At 50.4% G+C, this 27,053-nt stretch overlaps 17 protein-coding genes across 17 annotated transcripts; 9 read left to right on the forward strand and 8 right to left on the reverse strand.

Annotated features, from left to right (window-relative positions):
• Window positions 1–2,017: 2,017 nt before the first annotated feature.
• Window positions 2,018–3,328, reverse strand: BDZ99DRAFT_516937 (cytochrome P450; the record flags this gene model as incomplete). Its single annotated transcript, XM_033725116.1, has 4 exons — window positions 2,018–2,140; window positions 2,212–2,997; window positions 3,098–3,216; window positions 3,271–3,328. 4 exons carry the CDS (start codon window positions 3,326–3,328, stop codon window positions 2,018–2,020), a joined length of 1,086 nt encoding a protein of 361 aa, XP_033581295.1.
• Window positions 3,329–4,813: 1,485 nt separating this feature from the next.
• BDZ99DRAFT_460009 (uncharacterized protein) lies at window positions 4,814–6,074 on the forward strand. The gene is made up of 2 exons (XM_033719292.1): window positions 4,814–5,171; window positions 5,331–6,074. The coding sequence occupies exons 1-2, from the start codon at window positions 5,075–5,077 to the stop codon at window positions 5,822–5,824; spliced, it is 591 nt and encodes a 196-aa protein (XP_033581296.1). The 5' UTR covers window positions 4,814–5,074; the 3' UTR covers window positions 5,825–6,074.
• Window positions 6,075–6,722: 648 nt separating this feature from the next.
• On the reverse strand, window positions 6,723–7,097 carry BDZ99DRAFT_379863 (uncharacterized protein; the record flags this gene model as incomplete). Its single annotated transcript, XM_033715167.1, has 1 exon — window positions 6,723–7,097. A coding segment is annotated over one exon (375 nt), but the record flags the coding sequence as incomplete, so codon positions are not given.
• Window positions 7,098–7,147: 50 nt separating this feature from the next.
• On the reverse strand, window positions 7,148–7,558 carry BDZ99DRAFT_370083 (uncharacterized protein; the record flags this gene model as incomplete). Its single annotated transcript, XM_033714803.1, has 1 exon — window positions 7,148–7,558. A coding segment is annotated over one exon (411 nt), but the record flags the coding sequence as incomplete, so codon positions are not given.
• Window positions 7,559–8,842: 1,284 nt separating this feature from the next.
• BDZ99DRAFT_516940 (uncharacterized protein) lies at window positions 8,843–9,205 on the forward strand (the record flags this gene model as incomplete). Its single annotated transcript, XM_033725117.1, has 1 exon — window positions 8,843–9,205. The coding sequence occupies one exon, from the start codon at window positions 8,843–8,845 to the stop codon at window positions 9,203–9,205; it is 363 nt and encodes a 120-aa protein (XP_033581299.1).
• Window positions 9,206–9,239: 34 nt separating this feature from the next.
• On the forward strand, window positions 9,240–10,020 carry BDZ99DRAFT_516941 (uncharacterized protein; the record flags this gene model as incomplete). Its single annotated transcript, XM_033725118.1, has 3 exons — window positions 9,240–9,245; window positions 9,331–9,477; window positions 9,529–10,020. 3 exons carry the CDS (start codon window positions 9,240–9,242, stop codon window positions 10,018–10,020), a joined length of 645 nt encoding a protein of 214 aa, XP_033581300.1.
• Window positions 10,021–10,494: 474 nt separating this feature from the next.
• On the forward strand, window positions 10,495–11,428 carry BDZ99DRAFT_506986 (kinase-like protein; the record flags this gene model as incomplete). Its single annotated transcript, XM_033724208.1, has 3 exons — window positions 10,495–10,509; window positions 10,596–10,903; window positions 11,087–11,428. The coding sequence occupies 3 exons, from the start codon at window positions 10,495–10,497 to the stop codon at window positions 11,376–11,378; spliced, it is 615 nt and encodes a 204-aa protein (XP_033581301.1). The 3' UTR covers window positions 11,379–11,428.
• A 987-nt stretch (window positions 11,429–12,415) lies between these two features.
• On the forward strand, window positions 12,416–13,188 carry BDZ99DRAFT_410806 (uncharacterized protein; the record flags this gene model as incomplete). The annotated part of the gene is made up of 1 exon (XM_033716601.1): window positions 12,416–13,188. A coding segment is annotated over exon 1 (564 nt), but the record flags the coding sequence as incomplete, so codon positions are not given.
• Window positions 13,189–13,298: 110 nt separating this feature from the next.
• BDZ99DRAFT_460011 (uncharacterized protein) lies at window positions 13,299–15,927 on the reverse strand. The gene is made up of 2 exons (XM_033719293.1): window positions 14,975–15,927; window positions 13,299–14,924 (listed from the first exon to the last, which is right to left on the reverse strand). The coding sequence occupies exons 1-2, from the start codon at window positions 15,905–15,907 to the stop codon at window positions 13,452–13,454; spliced, it is 2,406 nt and encodes an 801-aa protein (XP_033581303.1). The 5' UTR covers window positions 15,908–15,927; the 3' UTR covers window positions 13,299–13,451.
• Window positions 15,928–16,436: 509 nt separating this feature from the next.
• Window positions 16,437–17,384, reverse strand: BDZ99DRAFT_235392 (NAD(P)-binding protein). The gene is made up of 2 exons (XM_033713556.1): window positions 17,139–17,384; window positions 16,437–17,084 (listed from the first exon to the last, which is right to left on the reverse strand). Exons 1-2 carry the CDS (start codon window positions 17,289–17,291, stop codon window positions 16,557–16,559), a joined length of 681 nt encoding a protein of 226 aa, XP_033581304.1. The 5' UTR covers window positions 17,292–17,384; the 3' UTR covers window positions 16,437–16,556.
• A 1,263-nt stretch (window positions 17,385–18,647) lies between these two features.
• Window positions 18,648–19,100, forward strand: BDZ99DRAFT_516946 (uncharacterized protein; the record flags this gene model as incomplete). The annotated part of the gene is made up of 1 exon (XM_033725119.1): window positions 18,648–19,100. One exon carries the CDS (start codon window positions 18,648–18,650, stop codon window positions 19,098–19,100), a length of 453 nt encoding a protein of 150 aa, XP_033581305.1.
• Window positions 19,101–19,871: 771 nt separating this feature from the next.
• BDZ99DRAFT_516947 (uncharacterized protein) lies at window positions 19,872–20,225 on the forward strand (the record flags this gene model as incomplete). The annotated part of the gene is made up of 1 exon (XM_033725120.1): window positions 19,872–20,225. The coding sequence occupies one exon, from the start codon at window positions 19,872–19,874 to the stop codon at window positions 20,223–20,225; it is 354 nt and encodes a 117-aa protein (XP_033581306.1).
• Window positions 20,226–20,758: 533 nt separating this feature from the next.
• On the forward strand, window positions 20,759–21,363 carry BDZ99DRAFT_554821 (uncharacterized protein). The gene has a single exon (XM_033727137.1). It carries the CDS (start codon window positions 20,808–20,810, stop codon window positions 21,243–21,245), a length of 438 nt encoding a protein of 145 aa, XP_033581307.1. The 5' UTR covers window positions 20,759–20,807; the 3' UTR covers window positions 21,246–21,363.
• Window positions 21,364–21,713: 350 nt separating this feature from the next.
• BDZ99DRAFT_460014 (uncharacterized protein) lies at window positions 21,714–22,542 on the forward strand. The gene is made up of 2 exons (XM_033719294.1): window positions 21,714–21,873; window positions 21,929–22,542. Exon 2 carries the CDS (start codon window positions 22,018–22,020, stop codon window positions 22,183–22,185), a length of 168 nt encoding a protein of 55 aa, XP_033581308.1. The 5' UTR covers window positions 21,714–21,873; window positions 21,929–22,017; the 3' UTR covers window positions 22,186–22,542.
• Window positions 22,543–22,649: 107 nt separating this feature from the next.
• On the reverse strand, window positions 22,650–22,933 carry BDZ99DRAFT_460015 (uncharacterized protein). Its single transcript, XM_033719295.1, has one exon. It carries the CDS (start codon window positions 22,834–22,836, stop codon window positions 22,681–22,683), a length of 156 nt encoding a protein of 51 aa, XP_033581309.1. The 5' UTR covers window positions 22,837–22,933; the 3' UTR covers window positions 22,650–22,680.
• Window positions 22,934–23,506: 573 nt separating this feature from the next.
• BDZ99DRAFT_235436 (uncharacterized protein) lies at window positions 23,507–24,583 on the reverse strand. Its single transcript, XM_033713557.1, has one exon. The coding sequence runs from the start codon at window positions 24,275–24,277 to the stop codon at window positions 23,690–23,692; it is 588 nt and encodes a 195-aa protein (XP_033581310.1). The 5' UTR covers window positions 24,278–24,583; the 3' UTR covers window positions 23,507–23,689.
• Window positions 24,584–24,625: 42 nt separating this feature from the next.
• Window positions 24,626–26,483, reverse strand: BDZ99DRAFT_437239 (uncharacterized protein; the record flags this gene model as incomplete). Its single annotated transcript, XM_033717573.1, has 2 exons — window positions 24,626–25,685; window positions 25,734–26,483. The coding sequence occupies 2 exons, from the start codon at window positions 26,481–26,483 to the stop codon at window positions 24,891–24,893; spliced, it is 1,545 nt and encodes a 514-aa protein (XP_033581311.1). The 3' UTR covers window positions 24,626–24,890.
• Window positions 26,484–27,053: the final 570 nt, after the last annotated feature.

The following is a 27,053-nucleotide window of genomic DNA, read 5'->3' on the forward strand; positions in this document are numbered from 1 at the left end:
AGCAACCCCCACACAGAAGGCGATCCAGACACTAGTATTGAGCATCATAATTTCAGTATACTTTACAAGACTCTAATTCTACATTTTACGACATCTCAGCAGATTAATTACAAGATGTAAGTCTTCCTGAACTGTCTATTCTTAGCTTTCTTCCTTTCTTACTTATCTTTATGTTTTGGTGCTTGATTGACTGATGATTCTTGTTTTAGGACGAAGCAAATACACGTGAAAGATGCTTTTTGTGTCATCTAACATTCCGTTCAAATCTAGTCAAACTTTCCTCAGATATTCCCCACTATGGACTGAATTTCACCCCGACAGTTTGCTACTAGAAACAGAGAATAGTATGTCCGGCAGGATTCGATTCGATACAATGAACCTGATCGCCTAGTCATAAATGGATAGATGGTAGAGACGGAGTCATTTACTTAGGGTAGCAAGTAAGAACAAGCCTTAGTTAAAAAATATTGAAAGTAATGCCAGACAATCGTGTATTCCTTTCCGGTGCTCCGAGGATCCCGATTTGGCTCCTCAGAATGCTGAATGAACAACTTCAGATTTCTGAGGTTCTTGATGCTAGATCGACCGGAATATGTGCAAAGCGAATCAATCCATAAGTACTTGATCCCGAGGCAGATCGTAGCGTCAATCGCATCCTGGAACGTTTTTGGTAGCTCATCTCAGGGAATGGATTCTTGGTAGATGCGCAGTGTGGATGTTGTTGTTTGGATGAATCCTCTTTGATTCTAGCAATGACTCAGGCAGATGTAGGATCCCTTCTCGCTGGTGTGTGTGGTATGGAGCTTTACTTTTGTAGGGCCTTAAATCTCTAGCATGCGTGTTGGAAGCTGTGTCGGCTGGGGAATAGCATTGCAAGACTTGTACGTATCAAGGCACTCTTGGAGCTAGCGAGACGTAAGAGTCACTGCCTCGACAGATCCAGCGTTTTGCAGATATCAGCCGGCCCTGCTTGATAGATTTGAAAGAACAGGCACCACCTAATCTGGTCAATCACTCAAACACTTTAGACTGCCTCCATAGTAAGCTAATAGGACGACGTACCAGACAGAGTAAACAGTTCCACAAGTTCCAATGAAAACCTTGGCTCAACACGAATCTGCAGATGATGCCCATTATTGCGATAATTTTCAAAAGCTATCTGAAGGTGTGGAGTTCACGAGGCTTGCTGCACTGCCATGTGGCGGCATTTGCTTGATCTCAGCCTTGGGAACGTCATTTGAATAGGCATCAACACACCTCCTCTTTTCTAGGTTCGGCCGTCCAGATTTCTCCTTCATTCAGGTCTTCGCTCGCTAGTAATATAAAAGAACGTGTTTCTTTGAATATGTTCGCCCGCGAGAATTCGAGTTCGTCACCCGTTTGTCAAGTCTGTCGAGTTTTCTGGGAGTTCGACCTTGCAGAAGGGAAAGGTCTTGTGAGTAGCGAATTTCTCTCATCCATGAAGCATGGTTGTCCAGGATGTGCGACTCGTGAGACAGTGCTAGCATAGCGATTGTGTTCCAAAGGCTGATTTGTCCATGGATCGTGATACGAAGTCGTAATGGACAGTCTAGCTGGGGACTGAAGGAACCATCCAGATATTGATCTGAGCTCAACTGACCATTGATCAGTGTCTGTAAAGTACCAACGATATCAAGGGCATATGTATTTATAGATTCAGTAGCGTGCATATCCACTTCATCTAGATTTCCTTGCAGCAGTTTCAATTCACTTGGTCGCACGTGACCATCTTTAGCTGGTAGTACTACGAACCCTACGAATGAGTCGGGGACCCAGTGCTAAGATATTGAAAGACAGAACTCGAAATGATGATTATAGGGTTAAGGTGCTGCTAGACAGCTTCTCAATGGATGTATTGAAGACACATCACGTAGTTGTAATTTCGAGTATAATGCCTGCCTCCTCCCTTAACCACGAGACGCAGCTTCACGTAAACATGTGGTGCTCTACGGTCATCCTTTCTTCCAACCCATACCATATACGAGTCGGTGGCCCGTCAACTTTCATCAAGACTTCCCAAATCGCCCACCCCGTCCCTCAGCGATACTTTAACATTAAATCCCGAGGGAAATACAAACCAAATATTCTCCGTCTTCCACTCAGAGCTAAGAAATTCAACCTGTCCAATTGTAAAATCAAGTCAGCATTAGACACAAATATAGGGGCTAACAGAACAGTAAGATCACTCACGTCATATCTGCCTACAAACGTGCCCACCACCTTCACCAACTCCAGCAACGCGACGCTCTTCCCCGTGCAAACCCGACTCCCATATCCAAACGTTAACATCAGTTTCTTCATCCGTGCAATTCTCTCCCCCCCTTCCTTCTCCGTCTCTCCAGCTCTCTTCATCCACCGCTCGGGCACGAACCCATCCACGTCCTCCGGCCCAAATACACTCTCGTCTCGGTTACTTACCCACGCATTCATCCCCACTTTAGTACCACTGGGGAGCAACGGACCGCCGTCCGGCATCTGCCATCCTCCCGCAGGGACCACACGCTCAAGGGTAAGCCCGATGGGTGGGTGGATCCGTAACCCTTCCTGCACCACCGCATCGAGGTAGGGCAGACGAACGCCGTCACGGTACGTCAACGGGGAGCTACCATCGTAGCCTGCTGCCGCGAGCTCGGCCCGGAGCTTGGCTAAGATGCGTGGGTCGCGGTAGACGTAGTACAAGATGACGGCCAATGAGGTTCCCGTTGTGTCGGAGCCGGCGACCAGGTTTAGAAAGAGGTAGTTTACGACTACGTCGTCGCCTGTGACGATGTCTGGATAGGTGGAGCGGGCGGCGAGAAAGAGATCGAGGAAGTCGGAGGAGCCGGGGAGAGTCTGGGCGGCCTCGTGTTGGGCTTTGCGCGCTGCGACGGCTGCGTAGGCTTGTTGGAAGGCCCAGAGGAAGGGCGGCTTACCGAGGAAGGGTTTCAGGAGAGGGTTTCCAATAAGAAAGCGGTGGAGAACAGGCATGCTGACGCACTGGAGAAGTCAGCTGGTTTCGTTGCAGCATTGGGCTCCGCTATGGGAGTCCTGATGAAAAAGCAGAACCAAGGCGAGGTTCAAAAATGAGACATATTACCAGGCCAAAGTAGACCAATCCACCATATGCGTCTTTGATAAAGTTTCCAACGTCATCACCCGTCTCAAGGTAGCCGCGGTGGAAGTCAAAGGTGAGCTTATGAAGGCAGTCGTACGCGACTGCACGGGGTCAGTCCTCTCCCCTGACCTATGGTGCGTTTTACGAGAACATACAATACAGCAACCACTTTTCCATCCGCACCGTAGTCCCTTCCTTCGCCATCTTCTCCATTTGTGCGCAGAGTAGTCTAATAGTGTCATCAACAGCTGCCTCGCAGTTTACCACCGTCTTTGTATTGTGCCCATATTACGTATTGGCTTGACCATTTTAGTGTGCCAGACATGATCCGTTGTTGCAAAAATGTTCGATGTCTTGACACCATTGACCACTATATCGTTAGAGGAGTACATGTCGCTCTACACTCTATCAGCGATGGTTCGCATCCACTATCTGATAGCCGCCAGTCAGACGCGGTCTATCCGTGTTGTGCTCACCTTGAGTCACGGCTTGGTACTCCTGGTGCTAGAGTAGACTGTAGGGATTAAAGTTGGGTCGCTCAGGCTGACCAGGTTTGGCCCCAGGCGTATGGCGCGCCCAAGCTTCCGGTGCAGTTGAATTTGCGATAGGTGGGTACGGCCGGTCCACCAGCTGCCAACACGCCATATGTCAGTAAAGGCGGCCAGCAAAGGCCCTGGAATACAACGCAGCGGCGAGCGCAGGTATGTCCAGGCGTAGTACGACACGAGAGCGATGCCGGCGAGCACGGCGGCACGCGCAAGTCGGTTGTCTAGCAGCATTGCGGCGAAACGGAACACTTCAAAGCCACAGATTTCGGGAGATGCACATGAAAGTGATAGCTTCGAGAGGATCTATAGAAACGTTTCAAACCATAAAGAACTCCGAAGGCGCCTGACTGACGTGTCCGATGCTGAGCCGAGATAACGCAAATGCAGCCCAGTCAGCCTCGTAGATCTTTTTCGAGGGTCTGCAGCATCACACCAACTAAATTATGGGGTATAGGAGAAGACTATGGCATAGCGATGCTGTCGTAAAGGTGTTGCGGCGGAGTATTCCTGACATATTGAAGGATAGACTACGAACTGGTGATAGAGTGGGGATGAAAAAGGTGTCATTCTCCTCCGACAGGAAGAGCTGTCCTTAGGTCAGCTGACCTTGAAGCAGTGTCGGTCTCAAATACAAGCAAACCTAGCAGTGAGGTGGAGACATAAGGGTGAACGCAACCAGATGATTGTGATGGTTAGCGAGAACGAAGTTGTAACGAGAGGGGCCCAGCACACGTGACAACCACATGACTCTGCCCAGCCACTCCCCTGACTGCAGACCTTTCCGCCCTGAGACCGTGCAGCCTAGGAAACAGTCATCCGGGGCACCAGATCCGCAGGGCTACCGCAATATTTCCGTACCAGCTCCAGTCAGAACACAGTCTAAGCTACATCGCCCAGCTTGCTAAGGAAGCTTAGCGCCCCACTAACCTTTGCACGAGTGATTGTCCCTGACCTAGCGGAGTCCAATTCAGCTTCGTTTCAGCCACCAAGATACCAGCCGTCTACACGACTATCAGCCCGGGCACTCTTCATGCCGCACCCTGCCGCCATTGGAGCGCACAGCCTGGCACAGCGGTCCTTGGCAAGCCTCGAAGGGAGTTCGTGCATATGAATGCCCAACCGGCGACTCACCGGCGCTCGAACATGCGTAAATTTAGCCCATGAGGAAAGATTTCTCGGCCGATTTCCTCCATGAAGGCGTGCACTTTGCAGGGCCAAGCGAGCTAAGACAGAGCCATAGGGTGAAGCATCCGATGATGTGCTTGGCTGTGTGCTTGTTCTTCTGCCTGGCGTGCTGCCCCGCCTCGTATTGTGCAGGAGCTGAAATCTCTCTCAATTTCTATATCTTCTGCTGTATCCCTTGTGTCGAATTTGTCCCAAATTTGAAGTCTGATCTGTCTGTCTATACAAAATGTCGTTCTTTAAGAAACTCACCAAGGAGTTCGACAGCCTAAAGGCATCACTGGAGGACAAGCCGAAGAAGGAGGAAGCGAAGCCGGTCGAGCAGGGTAATTCTCTATTCCATTCAAGTTCTTGATTCTGTGTCTGATCTTATAATCCATCTCTTACTCCCCCTCAAATTTCCATATCAAGTCTCAATGCCCTGAAGATCGAAGAGAAACCCACTCAAGATATCGCGTTCTAGAGACACGCTAACACCTAGTCAGCCACTCCAGCAGTCTCCCAACCCGCCACATACGCTCCCCCAGCTACCAGCGAGCCTGCCCCTCCCGCTACCTATGCTCCCCCAGCTGCCGCGCCAGCCCAAACCCCTGGTGCGCCTCCCCTACCCGCTGGCTGGATCGCGCAGTGGGACCAACCCAGCCAACGCTGGTTCTACGTCGAGACCGCAACCGGCCGTACTCAGTGGGACATACCAGCCGGAGCGCCCGTCGATGCCACCAAAGGCCTAGAAGGACACGCTGCTCCACCGGCAGCGGCAGCGGTGCCACACGAGGAGGGTGTTAAAGCACCGGGTGAAGAAAAGAAGGAAGAGAAGAAGGAAGAAAAGAAGGATAAAGACAAAGATTTACAGAGCAAGGTGTTCAAGGGAATCGAGGGGCTCCTGAAGAAGAAGACGAAGTCGAAGAAAAAGAGTACGAGTGGTGGTGGTGGTGAGAAAGGCGAGGGGGAGCGTGAAGGTATGTGGCTCTTGCCATAACTAAGGAAATGTGCTAATCCAAGACGAATAGGGGAAGAAAAGGAAGAAGGAGAAGGTGGGGAGGAGGAAGAGGGCTCTGGTTCTGGCTCTGACTCTGACTCTGAATGAGGAGGAAACTGCGGTCTACATTTCGGACTTTTGGGGTTTGGATACGGGGGCTGGAAGGTTGACTTTGAGATGCAGATACCTAGGTCGTTAGTCGTGTTTAGATTAAATCTCATTGTATCACTGAGCTTGCCCTCTTGGTCCCTTTCTTACATAGTCATTCGCGAGCATTCTGAACCATTGCAAACCCCTCTTTATAGTTATGCTTTCTACTACCCGCAGCATTCTTCAACAATTTTCTAGTAGAATAGTTCTGTAGCTGCGCACATGCCACTTTGAGTGCAAGTTACAGTATTAGGTCATAAATCTAGGCATACGGATATAGCACACGGATATACAACTGCTCTGGCTCCACTCTTGCTCTTTGAACATCACTATAAGAAGGGCCTTAGTTAGCGTGTCTTTAGTTAGTTAAAAGGTAGTCTGATATCTATTGCGTTGACCTTTACAGCATCTTCAGAGTTTTCAAGTCCTAATGGGGTACCCCAGGCAGTTGCAAGGAGTGCCCAAGCTTATATCTTAGTACTGTACTATCTCAGCGTCGAGTTGATTCTGAAAGAGTCCTTCTGATTCAGATGATCACCTAAGTGTCAGTGGGAAGTCATATTGAACTCGACGGGAAGTAGGGTAAAGGAGTACGACAAGACGCTGGAGTGAAGGGTTGATTGTCATATATTTCAGATGCCGCGGCGATCAAAACTTTGTCGCCGACGCGATATCAATAGAAGGCTTCTCGATGGTATGATTCTTATCTCTATGTAAGTGGACATAATTCATAAATTACGATGACAATCTACGAGCTAGGAGACGTTTGTTCAGCACGCCATTCATCCAACGTTTCAAGTAAAGAAATTGTATACGGATGGTCCACTTCCAATACCTTCTTTCCCAATTGGATGCATGCAACCATCAACTCAATAGCCTCATCATGACGGTCTTCATTCTTGAAAATCGCAGCAAGATTCCCCATGCTTATTAGCGTGTCCGGGTGCTCTTCACCTAATACTCTAGAACATGCCTCCAACTCTTGCTTCTGTAGTTTTTCGGCCTCTTCCCACCGCCCTTGATTCCCGTACGTCAACGCTAAGTTGGCCATGTTGATTAGTGTGAAAGGATGCTCTTCCCCAAGCACCCTCTTCGCCGCCTCCATTACTTGCACCTCTAACTTTCTACGGTCCGCTCAGTGGGGTAGTGCTTCTGCTTCTGCCACAGGTTGTAGATTTCGTTCCGGCGTGCTTCGTCTGATGGCGCGATGGATTTCTTGAGCTTAGCAAGTAGATCGCGTGCTGATGAGATGCCGTAGGTATACGTGGTGTATTTCGCATCTACAGTTTGTAGGATGAAAATACGTAGGTCCTGCAGTGATTCCTTTTGCTTGTCGAATAGGACCTTGTTGTCCTTGTATTCATCGTATGTCATTTTCCAGGTCATTTGCGCGGCAAACGTTTTGTCGTTAGCTTCTGGGGGCGCGGGCCTTGTAGGTTCTGGAAGCATTTCATCGGCGTGTGCATCTGTTTTTGATGGATCGATGATGCCCCAGATTCCCTTTCGTTCAGCCTTTGCCTGGATAATTTGAATCCAAGATTCCCATACGGTTGGCGATGATAGAATGACGTTTTCTGTCGTCATTGTGGAAGACGTGATGGAAGAATAACAAGGTTGGTTATGGAGGATTGTGGATCGAGAGTCTATCGAATGCTGATTGCGTTGATTGGTGATGCAGGCGATGATCCGTGTAAGTTTTCCGGGCTCATAACACTCAGGTTGAAATTGATGTGAACTCTGATTTCTATAGATGTCTAACTCGTTGTTTATATACTAGGGGAAGGAGGGGGGCCACCCCCGGGGGCTTAACGTGGTAGATCTCTTGATGCGTTGCTGGTTACATCCTGTTACTTGATACAGTACTGATACCGTGCTGCAGCACTGCTGTTGCACTACCTGTTACTTCCTCCTGTATCAGCATGCCATCCTGATATGTTACTAGCATATGAGTTGCTGATCCTAGGTTGTAGTGCTGCAACCCGAGTGTGTCACCATCCTTCCTGTAACGTGGCAGTGTGTACCCTTGTACCAAAACCTTAGCCTTACGGCTCTGAAACCTATTATCAATGACATGTTGTCGGGTTGTAGTGCTCAAACGTCGGATCAGATAGCCGAAAGCCTAGCAGTACAGCATATACTCATGTCCGGTGACCCAGCGCTAAAATCAAGCCACAAAACTACCGTATGAGATAGCATTTCCAGACGCCTTTAAGGGGGAATAGCAGCCGCCTAGCCAATTAATCTTCAAGCTGATTCAACATTAGCTCAGAGAGGTGGTTTACCAGGGTCGACCCAGTTTCCGCGCTAGGGCGCCGGACGTGATGATATGCTGTACTACCTCGAAACATTAGCACCTCCGTTTTCGGGGACTAGCAGGAAACCGCATAAGGAACACCCGCGCCATGTAACAAGAAGATCCGAATTTCTTCCCTTGGCACAGGATTCTGCCTTCAGTGAAGTCCAAGCATGAGAATCCTCCAACTGACATCGCGGGAGTTTGTTTCTTCGATCCTCCTTCTCGGAGGCCGTATAGTGGAGCGCAGTCACCACCAAATGTCTTGGAGCCGTTTCGTTCTATATGAACTGACTTCATGATTCTTGAACGCAGCTTAGTGGCAGTGGCTTGGGCCTTCCTACGGGGGGAAGGACGAGGAGGGGATGACGATGCGGCTTGGACTTACCTTGTTGGCGATGGGAATGAGGACAACCTCTTGACGTATAAGTACTAGAGGAAGGACGAGATGTAGGCTCAGCAGCATTCAATCCATTCATCGTTCCTTCTCTTCCTTCGCATCCATCTTTTCAGCGATCAATTCGCAACCATCCAATATCCGAAATTCCAGGAACTATCTTCACAAGATGTACACCATGCAGCTTGCAAAGCTAGCAGCTCTCGCCGCTTTCTCAACCGCCCATGGCACCTTCGCCACCTCCAGCCTGATTCCCTACTCCAACTCTAGCTGCAAAAATCCCATCAACGCCTCCTACAACGACAACCCGCACAAGAACGGCGACTACGGGTACTTCGACCCCGGCGAGGGCATCAGCTCCTGGTCGGACCCCTACTGGTTCATGGACACTGACTTCCCAGGAGCCCAAACTCCCTCAGGCAGCTCCGCTTACAACGTCTGGTGGAAGAATGGTCAGGATCTGGACCCGAGCTGCCGCCTCGCGCTGTTGACGGAGTATTCGCAGATGACGTATGGGAGGCTGGGAGATGATCCGATTTAGCCGCTTGGAAATGTGATTATAAATGCTGGTAAAGATGGATGTTTCTACTCGAATATTCCGGTGAGTCTTGCAATGGGAAACCGAGATATCAATTGTGCATCTTAACCTATCTAACGAGATTCTAGGTTGGTGCAAATATTGCTGAAACATTTTGTTGTGGGGCGGGTGACTGCAAATCTTTTGCTCTAGGAAATACTGCTCTGACACGACGTGACTTGGACTCTGTCGACGCTGCGGAGGAGCCTAAGACTAAGAGGGCCGCTAAATCTTCCGTAAGCACTTCCTCTATCCTTTTCCAAAGAAATATAACTAACTTTGAAAAGGTTCTATCGGAAAGAGAGGCCTTCTCCCCCGCCGCCCGAGCCGCGGCCGCTGTCCACGCTCGCGACGAGAAGAAATGCTCCACCACTGTAAAGGACGGCCCCTATCCCGTCGCTGGCTACCAAATCCTCGTCGCCAACACTCAAACCGGCACGACGGGCGCCTGCTCCTTCCTCGTCAACCACGGCGTCTCCGTCTCCACCAGTTTGACCTCCACAAAGGACCAGACCATTACCAACAGCGTCGGCACCAGCGTGGCCGCGACGTCAGGATCCGAGCTGTTCGGGTTCGAGATCACGGTCACGGGCAGCTACGATTTCGCCATCGCAATTGGGGAGTCCACTAGTACTGGGGTGGAGAACGGGACCACGGTATCTGTTACGAATAATCTAGGACAGGCACTAGGGACGATGGCGTTTGTGACGTTCACGCCGACGTGTAACTGCTATACTGCGGACGTGGATTGTGGGGAATGGTGTTGCGGAGGATCTTGAGTTCTGCAATCCGGCGATGGATGGAAGTGGTGATACGCTTTTGGGCGATTGCACAGTTGTGTACATTTGAGATAGCCTGGTGATGAGGTGAGCTTATTGGTGCGACGGGTGCCGATTCGACTCTGGTTGTTCGTTGAGATAGTTCCGATTTGTGAATAGGTGATGGAGGAAATTGTATACATATTGAGATGCACATGTACATATGCGGAGGATGTAGACATACGCAGAAATCGAAAAGAAAGAGCATTTTACCGAAATTCTTCTAGTTTCTTAGAACAGTCTCTAGTTGATGCTTGCAGACTATCTTTTGAAGATGCTTGACGGGACGTATGCTAGCTGATTTGAGGAAATCCTGGATATTTCAGCTATAGGTGTTCGACATCGATGAGCTCTTGAGTAGTGCTGATGCGGAGGGAGTTATGCTGATGGTGTGTGTTGGAAAAGGGATAGAGCTTGAGGATGTATTAGGTAGTGATGGACCCTTGGACCGTGCGTCACGTCTTGGCAGGGTGTAGAATATTCTAACGTGAGATACAACGTCCATCAGCTTAATCCCAAACCTAATGCCCAAGTAGCAATCCCACAATGGTCCTATTGAGGGCTCGTGGGTCAGGCGCCACCTCACACTCATCGCCGTTGTAGCTTTAAAGCGCTTCCGCCCACATGCGTCGTCTGTACTCTTCCTTACAAACGGCCTGTGTGTCAAATATAGCCCATTCCAACACCTTTCCGATGCCGCCACCATGCAGTACATCGCCTCTCATACCTCTATACCCGTTCCTAAAGTACACTGCGCTTTTGAAAGGAAGGGAACTACATACATCGTCATGTCACGAATAGCGGGCTCGCCAATTGGCCACGAATGGGAACAAAGACCTAAAGAGTCAAAGAACGCTTGCTAAAGCAGTTGAAAAACACATATAACCGGCTTGCGATCGCTCCAACCTCCACATGCGGGTGTCGTTGAAGGTGTGGACGGGGGCAAACTTTATGATATGCGTCTCTCGGACGGGCTTCAGGGATTCGGCCCTTTCAATACAGTACATGAGTTTCATTCATTTCCCAGAGGCGGGATAAGTGCGTCCCCAGAACAGATCCCGGAAGTCAACGAGTTGATTAAGAAGCAAGAGAGCTCTCAATCCTCCACCCGCTTTACACATGGCGACTTGAATAGTATGAACGTGCTTGTCAAGGGAGACGATGTAGTAGGCATCATCGACTGGGATACGGCTGGCTGGTATCCAGAGTACTGGGAATATACTACCGCTTCCAATGTCAGCCCGTACAATGAGTTCTGGAAGGATGAGATCTGCAAGTTTCTTGAACAAGTCAGACAGAAATACTTCGGAGCATTTTAATCTGATGAAGGACCAGCCTTGCTCTGTGAATATGTCTACTATCTGCCCGGAATCCATCTCCTTTCCGGTTGTCGCAACCCGATGCGGAGTGACTAGCATAACAAATGCGCCGAGTCTATCTGCTATTCCATACAAGTCATTTTGTACTTTATGGAATAACTTCCTTCTCCTCCAGCAAATCGCACGTGGGAACTGTGCCCGCCTTCCATGTCCCCGACCCGTCATACCTCCTTTGCTGCCGCTTCCGCCCGACATAAGTCGTCGACGCTTGTTCAATCTTCGGCTAGTTTGTCACCCTTGTTCCTAAGCTCCTCCGATCTGCTTCCGAGGCCGCAAGCGCATCTCTGACCCAATGACAACATCTCCACGCTGGATTGCCTTGCACGAGAGGTACTGCAGCAAGTGTCACGGCAAATTGAGCTCCATTTGTAACCTTCCCAATCATGACCCGCGCAAGGAGCATACTGGTCTGTGCCAATGGAATCTCCAATGCTTCGTAGTGCCATCTGACTTTCCCTGGTCTGGTTGGATCGAGCCACTCTCTTGTGTGGTATCGGCGACCTCGACCGCCTTCGACTTCCTTCTTGGGTCCTACGATGATCGCCCAGTGGTAGGTGTTGGGGTCTTGCCCGCCGCGAGCATATAGCGCAATGTAGGTCCTGACCAGAGAATCTTTCACTTACTAGAGGTGTTGATAATTAGAGGTTGGTCCGCGTTGATATTCTAGCCCTCGATGCTTTCTTCTTCTCCGTAACAGATGTCTTCAATATCGATCTTCTCCTCGTTTGACTGCGTTTACATCTGTTCAATTCTTGGATATCACTGATTTATAGACTTTGAAAGTAAGTTCTATTTTAAACACATCATCTATATTTATTCTTCACAAAACATCCAGCGTTTCGCGTCGCCTTATATTTTGATGCCATGTTCAGAATGACGAGGTTGCTGGCGACTCGCTTGTTCCATGTGCCGCCAGAACACGTAAAGACCGCAGCACCCCATCTTAAAAGATCATCCACACTGCTCGCACCGTTCTGCACTCGAAATACGCAACCCCCGAATAATCGATGCTGCGCGAAAGCCTATCAGTACGCGCCTCCAAAAACGGCGCCACAGAACCAACAGTTCCTGGAAACAGTCCCGCGGAGCCGCCGAGTTGCTCCGCCATTGTCGTCTCGCGATCGGCCATAGTTATAACCAGCTGTGCCGCCCCCGTTCGTCTCCGCCTCAATTCAACCCGTAAGCCATGCCTAGCAATAAGCCTCGCCTCCACCTCGCCCTCTACGCGCGTCCCAAACACCCGGGCAGCTACCACTACGCCCTCTTCATCTCCCCCAAAGGCTCCAGAACCCACCCCCCCACCACCGCAATAAAACATCACGTCAAAAACACGCTGCTCAACATTTCCGGCGAGCTCACCCAGCCATGGCGCTACGAGCGCGTTGATATATCGGACGTTTATTTCGAACAACGGTTGCTCGCGCGCATCATCATCGGCAAACTGACCGCTCCAGTCGAGGTAGTCGAGAAGGTCATCGCTGCTGTGCCGGTGTATCAGGTTGGGGAGGAGTATCCTGATCCCGGGGAGTTGAATGCGGGGGTGTTTTCGTGTCGGACGTGGGTGAGGGATGTGCTTGTGGAGTTGGGGACGAAGGCGGTAGTGGTTGGGTTGACGGACTGGGAGGGGGTGCAGAGGGCGGCGGTGGAGTATGTGGAGAGGAAGAAGGGGGAGGGAAGATGGAGTGGGGAGGGGAAGGGGGAAGCTGGAACAGTACCTCTGTTGGATCTGTTGGAGGGGAGGGAGGTTGTGGTGTAGGGAGGGATGAGAGGAGGTAGTGTTTCTTCCCCTCCAAGTGGGAAAAGCACTCGACTTCAATCGTCACTTCAGCGTTGAAAAGTTTCAGACAACAATACAAGATTGTATTTTCGTCTGGGAGTAGCTTATAGACAATAACTTGCAATGAGAGACATCAGAGAAAGACAGGCCAAAACCTTAGCCAAACCCCATCCATACTCCAAAGAATACCCAATCCCCATATCAATCAATCAATCATCACATCCCCAGCCGCGTGTCTACTCGGTGCTCGCACTCCGCCCGCCCATCTTCTCGATATTGCTCATTATTCTGCTCTTCCCGCTCGTACTCCTGCTAATACCACTCCCCGCAAAGCCGGGCCTCGTCAGCCCACTCGGCCTCACTGCGCCAGCTCCAGCAGGGCCAACACTCCGCCGCATCTCCTCTTGCGCTGCTTGCTGTGCCTGGAACTCCATCTGCAGCGAGAGCATCTGCTCCGCCGCCGCGACTAGCTCGCCCTTCTCAACGCGCTCGGCCTCGAGCTCCTTGAGGACTTGCGCGTGGTTGTCGCGCACGGACTGGATCTCGGACTCTAGGCCCGCAAGTCTAGCTTTCTGCTCCTCAATTTCTGCCTGCTGCGTTTCGAGCTTCTGGAGATCTGCAGCGTTGATAGCCGCTGAAGAGTTCGAAGGAATATCATTCGGCAGGACTGTGGAAAATGTAGCATCGCGCGCGTGCTGGAGTTCCTCGCACTTCTTTTTGAGGTCTTTGACGTTGGTTTGCAACTCCTTCGTCTTCCGTGCCATCTTCTCCTCATACGAGCGTTTCAGCGCCGATACCTTACTCTCATGCTTTTTCTTGTAGATAACGTGGAGCTCCTTGCACAGTGTCGCCACCTTCTCGTCGATCTGCTTCTGGACTTCCTCGGCCGTGTAGACGGGGCCCTTGGTCGGCTTATCCGTATCCGCTTCCGCGAAGATGGTGGTATCCACGCACTTGCCCTCCGCCTCTACAGCGCGGCTTTCAGCGTCGTTGGCGCGCGCTTCGGCGTCTTCAATTCGTCGCTCGGCTTCGTCAAGCTTACGGAGAAGCTCCTCGCGCTCCTGGTCGCTCTTCATGACTTCTTCTTTGATGCTCTTGAGAACAGACTCGACTTCGGTGCCTTTCTTTTCCCACTCGGCTTTCTGCTTTTCGGCGTACTCGCGCGCACTGCGCTCTTCCCGCACTTGCTCTTGTGCCTCACCTACGCGGCGCTCGGCACTGCTGACGGCTTTCTTGAGACTGCTGACCTCAGCCTCTTTGCCGGAGAGCGAGGCGGTGAGGGAAGAGACTTGGGATTGAAATCCAGACTTGAGCGACTCAAGTTCACGGATTGTGATGCTGGGTATCGAGCGAGGTGTTGGTGGCGGAGGAAGTTCGAAATCGAGGAGATTTAGCAAATGACGCTTCTCAGCTGGCGTTGAAGGTACGAAGCTCGACTTGCCAGGGCTGCGCTGGTTTTGGAGGAATGAAAGTAGATTGGATTCTGTGGAAGATTTTGTAGGAGAGTTACGGCTACGCGTGGGCGAACGTTGGGTTGCCGTTGAGAACGCTTCAATTTGCTGTGTGAAATCGAGGAGTAGGTTCGTCGTATCGTTATCAGAAAAAATGGCGTTGCCATTGCGACGAGGCGTTGGTGACGGAGACCGGCTTTGATATCTTTTTGCAGTTGCTGGTGTCGTCAGGAGGTTTGCTCGTGGGGTGGCCATACCCTATAACATGTCAGTATCTGTAAATGCGTGTAGGAGAAGATCAATCGTACCTGGCTTAAGACAGATTTCGCAGGGCTCCTCACCATAGAGTTTGCAAACTTGGTCATATCAGGCATTTCCGAGAAATTGCTAAAGCAGGTATCGTCGACCATCGTAGACGGGCCATCTGGGCCGTCCGGGTTGAACTCCGAAAAGCTGTCAAACTCAGCAGACCCATGGCTGTCTGAACGGGACTCTGAAGAGTTCTCCTTTTGTTGCGTCTCGTGGTGCGTCTCGTGGTGTGCCTCGTAGTGGCTCTCGCTCTGCGTTTCCTCCAGTATCTTCATAGCAATTGTGAGGCCTTCATTCTCTCGCAGAGTTTGTTCCACCCGCTCAGATGATGTGCGCTTTATCGGAGACGGTCTGGCTGATTCGTGGTGCTCTTGGCTGGACTTCCGGAGCTTTGGTTCTGGCTGATCTTCATGTTCGATGGACATGCGTTTGGTGGCGGACGATCTTGTAGACGATCTTGAAAGTGTAGTTTGCTCATCCTGAACGGATCTGCGTAGAGGCGATTCTGATCTCTCAACAGAGCTGCGCTTGCTAGGGGATAGCTTCAAGGGCGACGTGCGGTTGTGACTGGACTCACGAAGAGCGTGCTCTTCCTCATCCACGATACTGTAATTGATCGGCGATGTCTTCTTCGAGGACAGTCTTTCCGGAATGGGTGGAGACTTGGTGGGTGTAGTCTTCTCCAATTCTCCAAACAATTGTTTACTCGGCGAATCCAGTGCCTTCACCGGGGAGGACCTGTCCTTGAAACCGAATCCCTTCTTTGGCGACAAGCGCTTGATAGCTGAGGCAAAGTTGTTGTCGTCTAGTGGTGTTTTCTTGGTGGGAGTAGAGGCGGTGTCGCGCGGCGCAACATTCTCCTGGTCGACTTCGACATGTTCTACGAAAGGCGAGCTTGGTGGATCGCTCCAGTCGATCACATCTTCGTCCATGATATTGGCACTCGTACGGGGCGGGCTGTGGGCGTCGAGCACGGTAGACATGGTGGTTGTGGTTGTGTTGCAATTGAAGAATGGCGGAGGTGGGTGCTGTTGATGGGGATGCTTTTGTTGTTGGCAGACCCGAGTAAACACACGAGCCTTGACCTCTCAGCGACTAATGCGCGTGAATTATTGGGGTCGACCAATCAGATTATTCCATTGAAGATATAAATCGAAATCTCAACTTTGATGCCAAATGTTTGGTAGAAGTGTCTCATGAGTAGTCCTAAATGATTCCACTGGTAAACTCCCGCAAAAGCCAAATCTACATGATTCGAAGAGTGCGTTATATCCTCATAGCTGTATAGAATATCCTCCCTCATCCTCATGCAAGAGGGGATGCATCCGAATGATATTGACATAGTTGCCAAAAATCTGTATTACCACCAACTACTACGATCAACACCAAATTGCTGGTTTGAAGCAGAGTAGAAAAGACTGAATTTCTTTGTAATAGAATTTCTTCTGTCAAGACGCTCAGCTCGTAGAAAATATCTACTCCTGAGAAGGTAGAGAAATGAGGCAGGGTATCTGATTCCTGATCGACCAAAAGTCGTTCGATCCGTGCAGTCGCAACGGCCAATCCATAGAGGACTGCCGTCTACACCTTCTTCTTCCCTGCCGAGCACACAGCAGGCTTCTCATGAACGAACTCAGGCTCCGTCTTCTCTGCCTGGTCAAGCAACCACCCAGCCAACTCATTGCGATACACAAACGAAACGAAGTCGCTCTCACCCACATACGTCGTCGCAGCCTCTCCATCCGGACCGTTCGTAACCAAACCAAGTCGATAGATGGTCCAATCCAGATCCTTGGCTTCCTCGTCAAAGGTCTTGCCTATGTTGATGATCTCGGTCCACGTCGGACGACCAAAAAGCCATATGAAGAACACCATTGCACGCACGAGAAAGGAAGGCTTGTCTTTCGGATCCGTGATGCTGAGCGTGCCCATGACGAAGATACGCTTTACGCCGTGTTCGCGCATGAGATTGATGATGAGCTTATAAGGCGTAACCAACGTATCAGGCGCGATACGAAGACCAGATGGACCGAGAACAGAGATAACAGCGTCGGATCCTTTGATAGCCGTTGACAAGAGATCCTCGTCCCAAAGGTAGCCTTCGATGATCTGGGAGTAGATTAGACGCTGGTCACGTGGGAATCATGGGCAACTTCAGCGTACCGAGACTTGGTCATGGTCCTGCCACTTATCTGGTATCTTCGATGGGTTCCTGGCGAAAACACGGACATGGTGTCCATTCGCAACGGCTTTTTCGAGGAAGATAAGCCCGGCGGGACCAGTTCCTCCGAGTAGGCAGAATGTTTTGGGGGCCATGGTGATGGAATATGCTGGATAGCTGTACACACTTCGACGAATTATGCGCGTAGAGGAGAGTATATGTATTCGAAATTTATCGGTATGGTGATTGCATTCTTACAAATGTCGGGTGGGTCCGTGGTCTGAATGGCGTCAAGCTTGGCAGATGTCCTTGGCATCGGAACGTAGGCCTTCCGTCCCGTTTGTAACCTCCCTCTCGTCTCAAGCATCACTTACGACGTCTATCTTAGGCCTACAGAAACCAGTATCATCTACAAATGATCCAAACCCCCAGGAGGCCTTCAAGGAGTTGCCCGCCCGCACAAGAAGCTACCGCAAACTAACACAAACTACGGTGTTGTAGAATTGACATCTGCTCCATGCATTTTGCGTCTCTCAGGTAGGCCCTCATTGATTTATCAACGCGCGCAAAGAGGCATATCAAACCAGCCTGAATCGCGGCGTTCTGGAGAGGACATTGAGATTGAATCACTAATTTGCGCAGTAAGTTTGACGCTATCTCAAAATCACGTGACCTCCCTAATTCTCTTGTCTTCTTCTCACTACTTACCACCTATTGGCCACTGCTTAGGGTACCCCTATCGGCTTCCAAGACTTTGCAGACGATGTAAATAATGAAGCGGTAGATATGAGACTGCATATTGACTGAGCAGCTACTTGCCAGTTGAGCTACTCCTCACAATGGTATCACGCGAGCAGAAGCGAACCCCGAATAGTGCTATATGCGAGTGCCCAGGCTTTTGACATATCACTGTAGTGAGTTCGGAGGCCGCCTTCCGTAGCTCCTACCTATTGGTGAAGGATGTTCCACGAGCGGTGGGGAGACCTTGGGCACGGCGGCAACTGAACCTTGGGACCAACCTCCGCGTAAGAATGGGAACCTCAGTATCTCTTCTACTTCACCTTCCCACACTTAACACTATCTCACAATCGCACAACTACACTCAACCGGCCAATTGTTCGGTCCTTCAACCCAAACAAACCTTCCGAATCAGAGTTTTCCACTTTCTCTACCATGGCCGACAGACAAAACGAACAGCCTTCGCGCAAACACGGCACTATCAAGACTGACTTTGAACGACCGTCACCGAAGCGCTGCAAGCTCGAGACATCCTCAGCTTCACCAGGCAACACCCAAATTCACACCGAAACATCTCCGCTTCTCGCTTTACCCACCGAGCTTCGCTTGGAGATCTACAGATACGTTCTCGGCTCTGACCCTCCCCATCACTGCGCTGTCCGGCCTATGACGCACTTCCCACGCTTCTCAAAGACTGAAATGCCAACGCTCTTCCACCCCTCCAAAATCGCGCTTCCCGCCATCTACCATAAATCCGCGCTAAATGCGCCGCAATGGTCTACCAGCACAGCCTCAGCTTCAGCATCTCCTCCCACACCGCCCTACATAAGCTGACGCGACAACTCGGCGAAGCCGGTCTAGCGAACGTGACTCGCCTGCGCATTGACTGGAATGACAACCCCATCAATGTATACGCGTTGCGTAATATAAAGCCGACAGTTGGAGCCTTGCTGGCGCAGTATTCGAGACTGAAGACGCTGAAGATTGCACTACTTCCGAGAGCCGACCGTCCCACTACAACGAAGCCTGAAGAATTCGTGCGGTTGCATGGCTTGGGTGACCTGGCGAAGAAGGGAGTGGAAGTGGAACTTTGTCAACATCGAGACCTGCGGTATTGGTTTGAGTGGTATGGAAAGGAGACCGCGTGGGTTGACGCTGTCGGCGCTATTCTAGATGAGGCGAAGGGGAAGAATGGGAGGAGAGATGAAAACTCGTTCGTGGTGTGAATTAGAGTGCGAGGATGAATGGCTTGAGGTGGTCTTGACGGCGTTTGGCGTCTTTCACTGACCGTGTGGGATCGAAACTCGATGTCACAGGCACGGCGATGCGAATTAGGTGGGCGGCGTTTGGGTAGCCTTCTTCGTTTGATAAGTATAGTTCTCGGAATTGATCTAGGCAATGAGGCAGTTTGCTATCGCTTCCCCGATATTTGTCGGCCATCAGCTAGCTAAGAAGGATGAATCCATAATGTCATAGGCACGGTTTTGTGAATTAGGTGGGTGGCATTTAGGCAACTTTCTTTATTTGATAAGCACAGTTCTGGGAATTGATCTGGGGGAAAAGGCAGTTTTCTATCGCTTTGCCGATGTTTGTCTGCCTTCAGCTAGCTACGAAACATGAAACCGCGATGTCACATTTAAAACACTGGGAATTAAGTAGTTCACTTATATCAGAATCACATTAGTGTATCTTCATGGGAGAGATGCGTGGGCCGTTGGGACCATCACGTAGCGATCTCGCACTCCACTAATGTGTCTACTTCTTTGCTGCCGTCACATCCAGCTCAACAAGATGACATTGCGAACGCTGCATCGATATCTCAATAGCTCAGCACTGAGAGGGAGATGCATCAGACGTTGACTGCAGTGATTAGCCAGCACTCTCTCGGCAATCTTGATAGTATAAATCCTTACCTTCAACTCCCCTTCATCGTCCAGAACCCATTCATCCCATTTTCCCTTCAAAACCCAAACCACTCCAGCAAACAGTCCCCCAAAATGAACCCCTTCCCACCCCCCTCCCAAACCCCCGGCGTCGGCTCACCCCCCGGCGCCATCCCCTGGCCCTACACCGGCCCCAACGGCGTGAACCCCTACCCGGGACCAGCTCAAGGCCCTCCAATCCAGCCCGGCGGACCACCAACCCACACAACTCCCTTCCCCGCGCCCTACAACGGTAATCAGCTCCCACCGCCGTCGATGGTGTACGGCGCCGGCGCACCGCCAGGCTCCACTCCGTTCCCTTACACGGGTCCCCGGGGGCACAAATCCTTACCCGGGCCCGGCGATGGGGCCGCCGCTGTATATGGGAGGCCCGCCGACGAACTCGACGCCGGTGCAGGGGCAATATAATCCGTATGGTGCCTACCCGGTTTCCATAACGCCGCGCTAGACTGAGGGGCAGAACCGTGGGCATAATGGTGCTGGGGTGAATAGGGCGTGGGGGCAGTTGGGAGGTCCTCGGGGCCGCAGGTGAGCGTGCGTGTGAAATCTGGTGGCCGAGGCGGTAGTGTGTGGAGAGTGGCGAGGAGATGCCCGCCATGGTTGGGAGCGTTTGGTTGAAACACTTCGTGTGGAGTTTCGCGGTGAAGGGAAATTCGGTGTTGTATTAGATAGAATAGAGCCTAAAGGTCTTGAAAAATAGACTCTGGGAGATGACAGGTTCTGTGTTCGAGGTGTCGCTGAAGCATGACGAGGCGGGAGGCTTTATTGGCGAAAGGAGTGCTTTGCTGGTCGAAGGCGTGTCTTGCAAGAGTGTCATCGTGACAACGTGTCGACAGCTCATAAAGAAGATGAGTTAGACAAACCTCCCTCCCACAAACAGTCCACTAAGATGTGCTCTATCTATTCTTTTGACCGCCATAGTATCATCCCTCCTTCTCTCGCAACGGAAGTAGTTCATCAAAGATTGATCGCACGGGAAGCATTAGTAAGATGTACCCCTTCGGTCCTCTGCGCTCGTTCGCGGCTCCCTCTGGCCGCCTGCTTGACGGACAAGGTTCGTCTTACCCTGCTCCAAGCTCTACAGCCAACAGTACGGGTGTCATTACTCCCAAGATCTACCCTTTTGGGCCTCCAGGCCCGCTTTCACTATCTTTCTCCGACACTTCTGGCCCACCAAATGCACCACTAGCATCCTCCCCTTGGATGGGCGTCCTCCGCACATTACCGTCCCACAAAATGAAGCTTACCCGGTTCCGGGGTACGTGGGAGGGCAATATGGGTACTCTCGTCCAAAGTCGGGACTCGATTACGGAGGATATCCTCCCAACACGGGTTATGCAGGACAGAACGTGGAGTACCCAGCAAGGGAGACTCATCTTGGGTCGTGGCAGTTCAGATGAAACTAGAGGGTGTGAGCTTCGCCAGTGAAGTCGGTATGCTAAGACACTCGACTCATGATAAGTGACTATGTGATGAATGATGAGCAGCTTCTTAAACATTAAACGATGAGAAGACTTGTCGGGAAGAGATTGAAAGCGCCAGTAGCTGAGACAAAGACTTCATCTTATCTTGAATCACACTGGTGAGAGCGACGAGTAGAATGCAACCTCATTTTGTAGAGTATCAAAAGAGAAGGCTTGCCGTGATATGCGCCTTATGTCGTCTTCCTTGATGCTGGGCAAGACCTTGAGTCGCGTCTTCTTGCCGAGTATGGTAGAATATGTCGGCCTGGGCTCGTATTAGCAGTGACTAGGGAGACTACAAGCGTTTGTGGCTTAAATTTGGATGCGATGTATTTTGGAATCGGAGATTAATGGCGGTGAGGTTGACGCTGCGAAGCACAACGGATGGGGTTACAATTTTAGGTCCCGTGTTAGAACACCCAACCTTCTTCATCCTCTACGTTTTTGCTTAACTTGAACAAACTCAATCCAGAAAAACCACTTCTGGACCCCTGCAGTCTTGAGACTTCCCATAACATGATTTTGCCATTTCTAGCCAGCCCTCTAAGCACGTCACCACGCAAAGAAAAAGACGTCGATTTCAGAAGCGCAAACTACCATAATAAGTTACTTTGATCTATCAAATTCGGGAAGTTTATGTCGACGTACATGACGGAAAGTTGTTGTGGGCCTTAATGAGCACAACCAAGGGGCTCAAGATCCGCTGTCCTCCTATCCCTCGACCCTTGTCCAGGTTCATGCGCAATTATCTCGGTGTCATTTTCTTGAGTTCTTTCTGTACTTGCCTTTGTTTCCATTTTTTCTCTGCTTGCCTTTCCTCTTCCGCCATCTGCTTCATCTTCAGCTCCTCTTCCAAGACCACTCTCCTGCGGAATTCCTCCCACCTCTCATCACCACCTTCATAAGGTCTCCATTCGGCCATACCACAATCCAGCTTCTTCTTGTACATATTTTGGAGCCTGTTCTATTGCCTCGTACGGTAGCGTACGTAGACCCTGCAAATCACCGTACAACCGCGCACGGCCTCGTACTCTACTTTATCACAATTATGTTTTGTTGACCTGCCGTATAAGTAGCTTAGTGTCACAGTAGTGTCACAATAAACACTGTACGTTAATTCCTGTCGTTGCAGTGCCAAGCCCTTACATAAATTTGTGATGTACGTACGGTGGCTAATGTGAAATTCTACCCTTCCCGTTAGTTTCAGGATATAACATACTTACCCTAGCATAAAAAGTCTACCACCCTCCCCTTATTATAACTGACATTGATGTAATACTTGCTATATTTTATTAATTAGTAGTCTTCTTTCTACTCTAGCCTTAAAAAAGACATATTTTTTTTTAAATATACCACTTTTAACTTTAGGACTCAGGTTGAAAATTGATGTGAACTCTGTCTTATTTCGGGGGCCCGAAGGCCAAACTATATACTACGTAGGAAGTGACTGTATGCATAGGCAGAAGCACTAATTGGAGGCAGCAGTAGGCAGCATTAGGCAGGGTAGGCCACCGTACCCCAACCCCTCTCTGTAGAAGTTGTAACTGGCTAGGCATGTAGGCAGCTACTATGCCAGCAACTCCAAGTCTGTACGTAGGTGACCGTGAACCGTATGAGTTGTTGATCCTAGGTTGTAGCTGTTACAACCCGAGTTTAGGCTTATACCATTAACAGAACACGCAGCGTATAAGGTGGCCTTAATTACGACTATAAATTAACTCAAATCTATAGGATATAGGGCTTAGTAATTGGCCCATTATACGGATGTTTGGCGTTGATGTACGCACTGATGTACGCTACCGTACGAGGCAAAAGAACAGGCTCTTGATCATCGTGAATCTTATGACGATACCAGACTGCACCTACATCGGGTCTGGGTATTATGAGTTCACCGGTCCTACTCCTTGGAAGATAAGATCGATCTTCATCCGATGGCTCATCGAAACAAGAGGTAATGTCTATCTCCGAGTTCAACTCTGGCTGCCAGAGAACTTTGATCTTGAATCCTCGCTCCCGTAGCTCAAAAAGCTCAGGCGAGAAATTCTTTAGACCATACATGATTTCATGATGGGTTTGATGAGTTTGCAGTACCAGCGAAAACAGCAAGTTTCGGCGGCCTGGAACATCCTGACTATAATGCAGGAGCATGAAAAGCCTCGCAAGCTCATCTCGATAAGGATTCAGTGAGAATTTTCCTTGAGAAGGGTCCATTGAAAGCTCTCGGCACGACTTGAACCAACTTCTCTAAAGCCAGAGCTAGGAAACAGCCGAAGTCGTCTGACATAGTCTGCAGGTACGACACCAAGTCCAAAGACATCGTTATGTAGAGCACCCCACATTTGGTGTTCGGGGGTGAACTCAGGCTCGGCTACCTCGTAGAAAGTTCCCAGGGCCTCTCTAGCGACCTCTTCACCAACGTAGGAAGGGTACAAGCACCGTTGGCCCATTCTTCTTGCCAGGCTCTTGTGTGGTGTGGTCGTTGCGTGCGAGTACATCAAGCGGCACGCAGAGGTTCACTCGGTCGGGCATGAGTAACTTGTAGATCTCGTCGCGGAGCTCGCGGGGGAGGAGATCTCGGATGTTTCGTGCGAGCTCAAGGGAGGCTTTTCGATCGGCAGCACAGGCTTGCTTCAACAAATTCCTAAGCCACGTGTTAGCATGAAAGATGCCAAAGCAGATGAAAGGAACGGTGTCTCCATACAAGTTGGCTGCATGGTTGACGACGGCTACGTTTGGTTGCACTCTGACATTGCCATCGGAATCTGGAAAGCTAGACTCGTTAGATATGGATGGATCAAGGAAGGGAAGCAAGCAATCATTGCTAGACGCTTCGTCTTGGACTGGAAGCACTGCAGGCTGCTCCTCTGGCGAGCGTTGTTGGCTTATGTTGCAGCAATTTGGTGTGATGAGTTTGGTGAAAAGAAGAGCAGAGAGAAGAGCGGGGAATCGCGTCGATATGTAGGTTGCGTCTGTGTCACATCGTACAAGAAATTCCATACGGTATCACATTTTCGCCATCTAATGAGCACCGCGGCTTTCGGATACTCGCATTATCACAGCCTCCGGCCTAGTCACACGGCACCCTTCTACTCGTACTTGACTTCGGATTTAAGCAACACGCCTTATCTTGTTATTTCGACCTCATGACTCATCTTCCCATACTCAATTCCCTGCTTGCTGAAGAAAAGTGGCGGCGTATCGAACGGCGTCTCTAGCCGTATTCTGATCTTGTAGAGGCGTGCCACCTCGGCCACATTACGGTTTGTAGCACTCTGAGTCTCCGGGTACAAGATAGAAAGGGGGAGCTAATTCTGCGGAATACCCGATGCATACTGTCAGGGAGTAGCGGTGAGGGCCACTGCAGGCACGTGTCACCTCTTGTATACCTATAGCCTCACCTTCCTCCAGACCTCCCTCTCTTCTCTATCATCATCATCATCATCCAATACATCACGTACACGGCAATAGCTTCATGTTCCGTGACACATACCTATAAAGATGATAGAAGCTACCGCGATAGGGTTATCGAGTTTCTATGCCCATCCCAGATTATGATATGGCAGTGTTCTGGGTTTCGAGGAACGTACCTCTACGGTGGATATGAGTGCCATCAAACAAGAAGAACCCTCATATTCAGATTTTCCATAGCTGCCAACCAGTCCACCACCGCGCCAGTCTTCCGCAAGCGCCAGCATTCTTCCATAATCTCCAGAACTTTGGACGGATATCCAAAGGACCACTTTTCTTTGCTCACGCTGGAAATGAGATCTCTCCAGTACGATGCATGCTCGTCTTCAGCCATGCATCCTGCAATGCAAACCGGCCACATCAAGTTCCGTATAAGATGGGGATACGTAAGTGCAACAATTGACACCATCGTCCTCGACACCCCTTGGCGAATCTCTGGAATTGCGGGATGCGGGCCGGATACCATGACGTGTAAGTACACACTGGCGGCGTGGGCATATATGCGGGTGACTTGGAGAGTTCGGGACATAGAGTCCTCATCAAGAGCTGCGGCCGTCCTTCTCAGCCCTACCTCGAGCCTCCTTCTGATGTCTTTCACAATTTCAACCTCCACGATACTCAACCGGTCGGTTCGCTTCTGAATTTGTTTGCGGCTATTGAGCTGTGCAATTTCGGCGATGATAGCCATGACCCAGGTCTCACATCCCTGCAGCTTTTCGAAGCGGATCTCATTCATGAACGGCAGGAATGGCTCGAACCCGGTAGATGCGCACGACAGGATGTCATACCAAGTGATAACGCTGAAGAAGAATACCGTTGCTAGGCTCTGTGTGGGTGATGAAGATATGCTGTCGCGCCGACCTTCTCTGCATGTGCTGGAAAAGGCGGACGCCGCTTGGAGATGCAATTGCCAGTCGTGCGTGTCGCCTCTGAATAGCTGTATCGTCTTCAGTAAGGGTTTAAGGATAGTGCTATGCATACTTACTTCTAATCCAATGAGGAACGTAATGCAGACCATGACTTGGGTGTGTTCCTCATACGTGGTGACTTCTTCAACGCATGAAAACTTGTCGAGATGTAGACGCAGCAATCTAATACATTCGATATGCCGCTCTTCCAACTTTGCCAGACTAATTTCACAAGAGAATGCACTATCCTTTGCCAAGACCGACTGCTGGTGATAAGAAGCCAAGTTCAGCGCAACCTGGTAGAGCGGCTTCGTCTGGGTGATGATGGCCAATAACCAACCCCGGCCGCCTTCTTGAATGGAAGGGTTGTAGAAAGGGAACTGAAGAGGCAAAACGTGATCGAAGAAGTGCATAAGCAACGCCGCTTGGTCATGTTCGATTGGCTCTGTGAGAATAGACGGCCTACCATTGTTTAGTAGCTGCTCCGCCACTTCCTTGTGCTCGCGGGCCGAACCCGTTGGAGCCGTGGCTTCCGTTGACGTCGTAGTCTTTTGTGAAGCCCCCGCGGTCGATGGCTCCGAGGCATCACTCGACTGGCCCCGGCGGCGGAGGCTGAGATTACGTTTCGTCTTCACCAAGTTTCGTAATTCTTGAGCAACTCGTCTCTCCCGCGCGCCCCGGTCCATCCAGATCGGCTTTGGTCCGTATCCGTGGCATGGTAGCTGCAGCGACGCGCAGTTCAAACACACCGGCATGATCTCGTCGCACTTCTTCCGCCGCACTCTGCACGTCCAGCATCCGGCATTACTTCTTATCACTTCACCCATTGCCAAATTGGGACTATAGTTAGCGAGAAGTGAAGGCACCTGGTAAGTTGAAGAAATGTAGCGGTTGATGGGGACTTCTTGGTTGCTGACAAAATACGCGTATTACTAATAACCATACCTGAGCTTGGTTTCACGACCTCCCACTTTCTCAAACAGGCCCAAAGACACTGCCGAGAAGATGGTAGAACCGAACTACAGATATGAAAAAATGATATCCAATATTTGCATCTGAATCCGCTGTGCAACTTTATGAGCGTCAACTTCTAGCCTTCAAACTATGAACATCTTCCCTTCTTAGGACTTCAGGAGCTGCGTACCGGTCCTGATTATGCTACAACTAGTCTCAGAAATTGTGCCATCCAAAATGTAATGCAAACTATTAATGCCACATGTCCATTGCATCAGTCCGAAGCATTCGGAGCAACCAAAATGGACTCGGGCAGCAGTGGAACCGAATTGCATGAAGCCATTGCAGTCCACTAGGTATAATCTTGCTTTGAAATCTGGATACTGGGTCGCCATGCATGATGTATGTTGAAAAGCGGATGAGGGGGCCCATGTGGTGAGGTT

Source organism: Mytilinidion resinicola, assembly GCF_010093595.1.
Source record: "Mytilinidion resinicola strain CBS 304.34 unplaced genomic scaffold BDZ99scaffold_4, whole genome shotgun sequence".
Taxonomy (NCBI): Eukaryota; Fungi; Ascomycota; class Dothideomycetes; order Mytilinidiales; family Mytilinidiaceae; genus Mytilinidion; species Mytilinidion resinicola.

Bases quoted from the DNA above. Each gene is read 5' to 3' on its own strand.
- BDZ99DRAFT_460011 (XM_033719293.1), bottom strand. From the start codon at position 15,907: ATGGACGAAGATGTGATCGACTGGAGCGATCCACCAAGCTCGCCTTTC. The intron at 14,925-14,974 runs GTACGATTGATC...GACATGTTATAG, and splicing joins CGAAATCTGTCTTAAGCCAG to GGTATGGCCACCCCACGAGC.
- BDZ99DRAFT_460014 (XM_033719294.1), top strand. From the start codon at position 22,018: ATGCGCAATTATCTCGGTGTCATTTTCTTGAGTTCTTTCTGTACTTGC.
- BDZ99DRAFT_460015 (XM_033719295.1), bottom strand. From the start codon at position 22,836: ATGCCTAGCCAGTTACAACTTCTACAGAGAGGGGTTGGGGTACGGTGG.
- BDZ99DRAFT_235392 (XM_033713556.1), bottom strand. From the start codon at position 17,291: ATGGCCCCCAAAACATTCTGCCTACTCGGAGGAACTGGTCCCGCCGGG. The intron at 17,085-17,138 runs GTACGCTGAAGT...ATCTACTCCCAG, and splicing joins AGGACCATGACCAAGTCTCG to ATCATCGAAGGCTACCTTTG.
- BDZ99DRAFT_235436 (XM_033713557.1), bottom strand. From the start codon at position 24,277: ATGGAATTTCTTGTACGATGTGACACAGACGCAACCTACATATCGACG.
- BDZ99DRAFT_554821 (XM_033727137.1), top strand. From the start codon at position 20,808: ATGTACCCCTTCGGTCCTCTGCGCTCGTTCGCGGCTCCCTCTGGCCGC.
- BDZ99DRAFT_460009 (XM_033719292.1), top strand. From the start codon at position 5,075: ATGTCGTTCTTTAAGAAACTCACCAAGGAGTTCGACAGCCTAAAGGCA. The intron at 5,172-5,330 runs GTAATTCTCTAT...ACACCTAGTCAG, and splicing joins AGCGAAGCCGGTCGAGCAGG to CCACTCCAGCAGTCTCCCAA.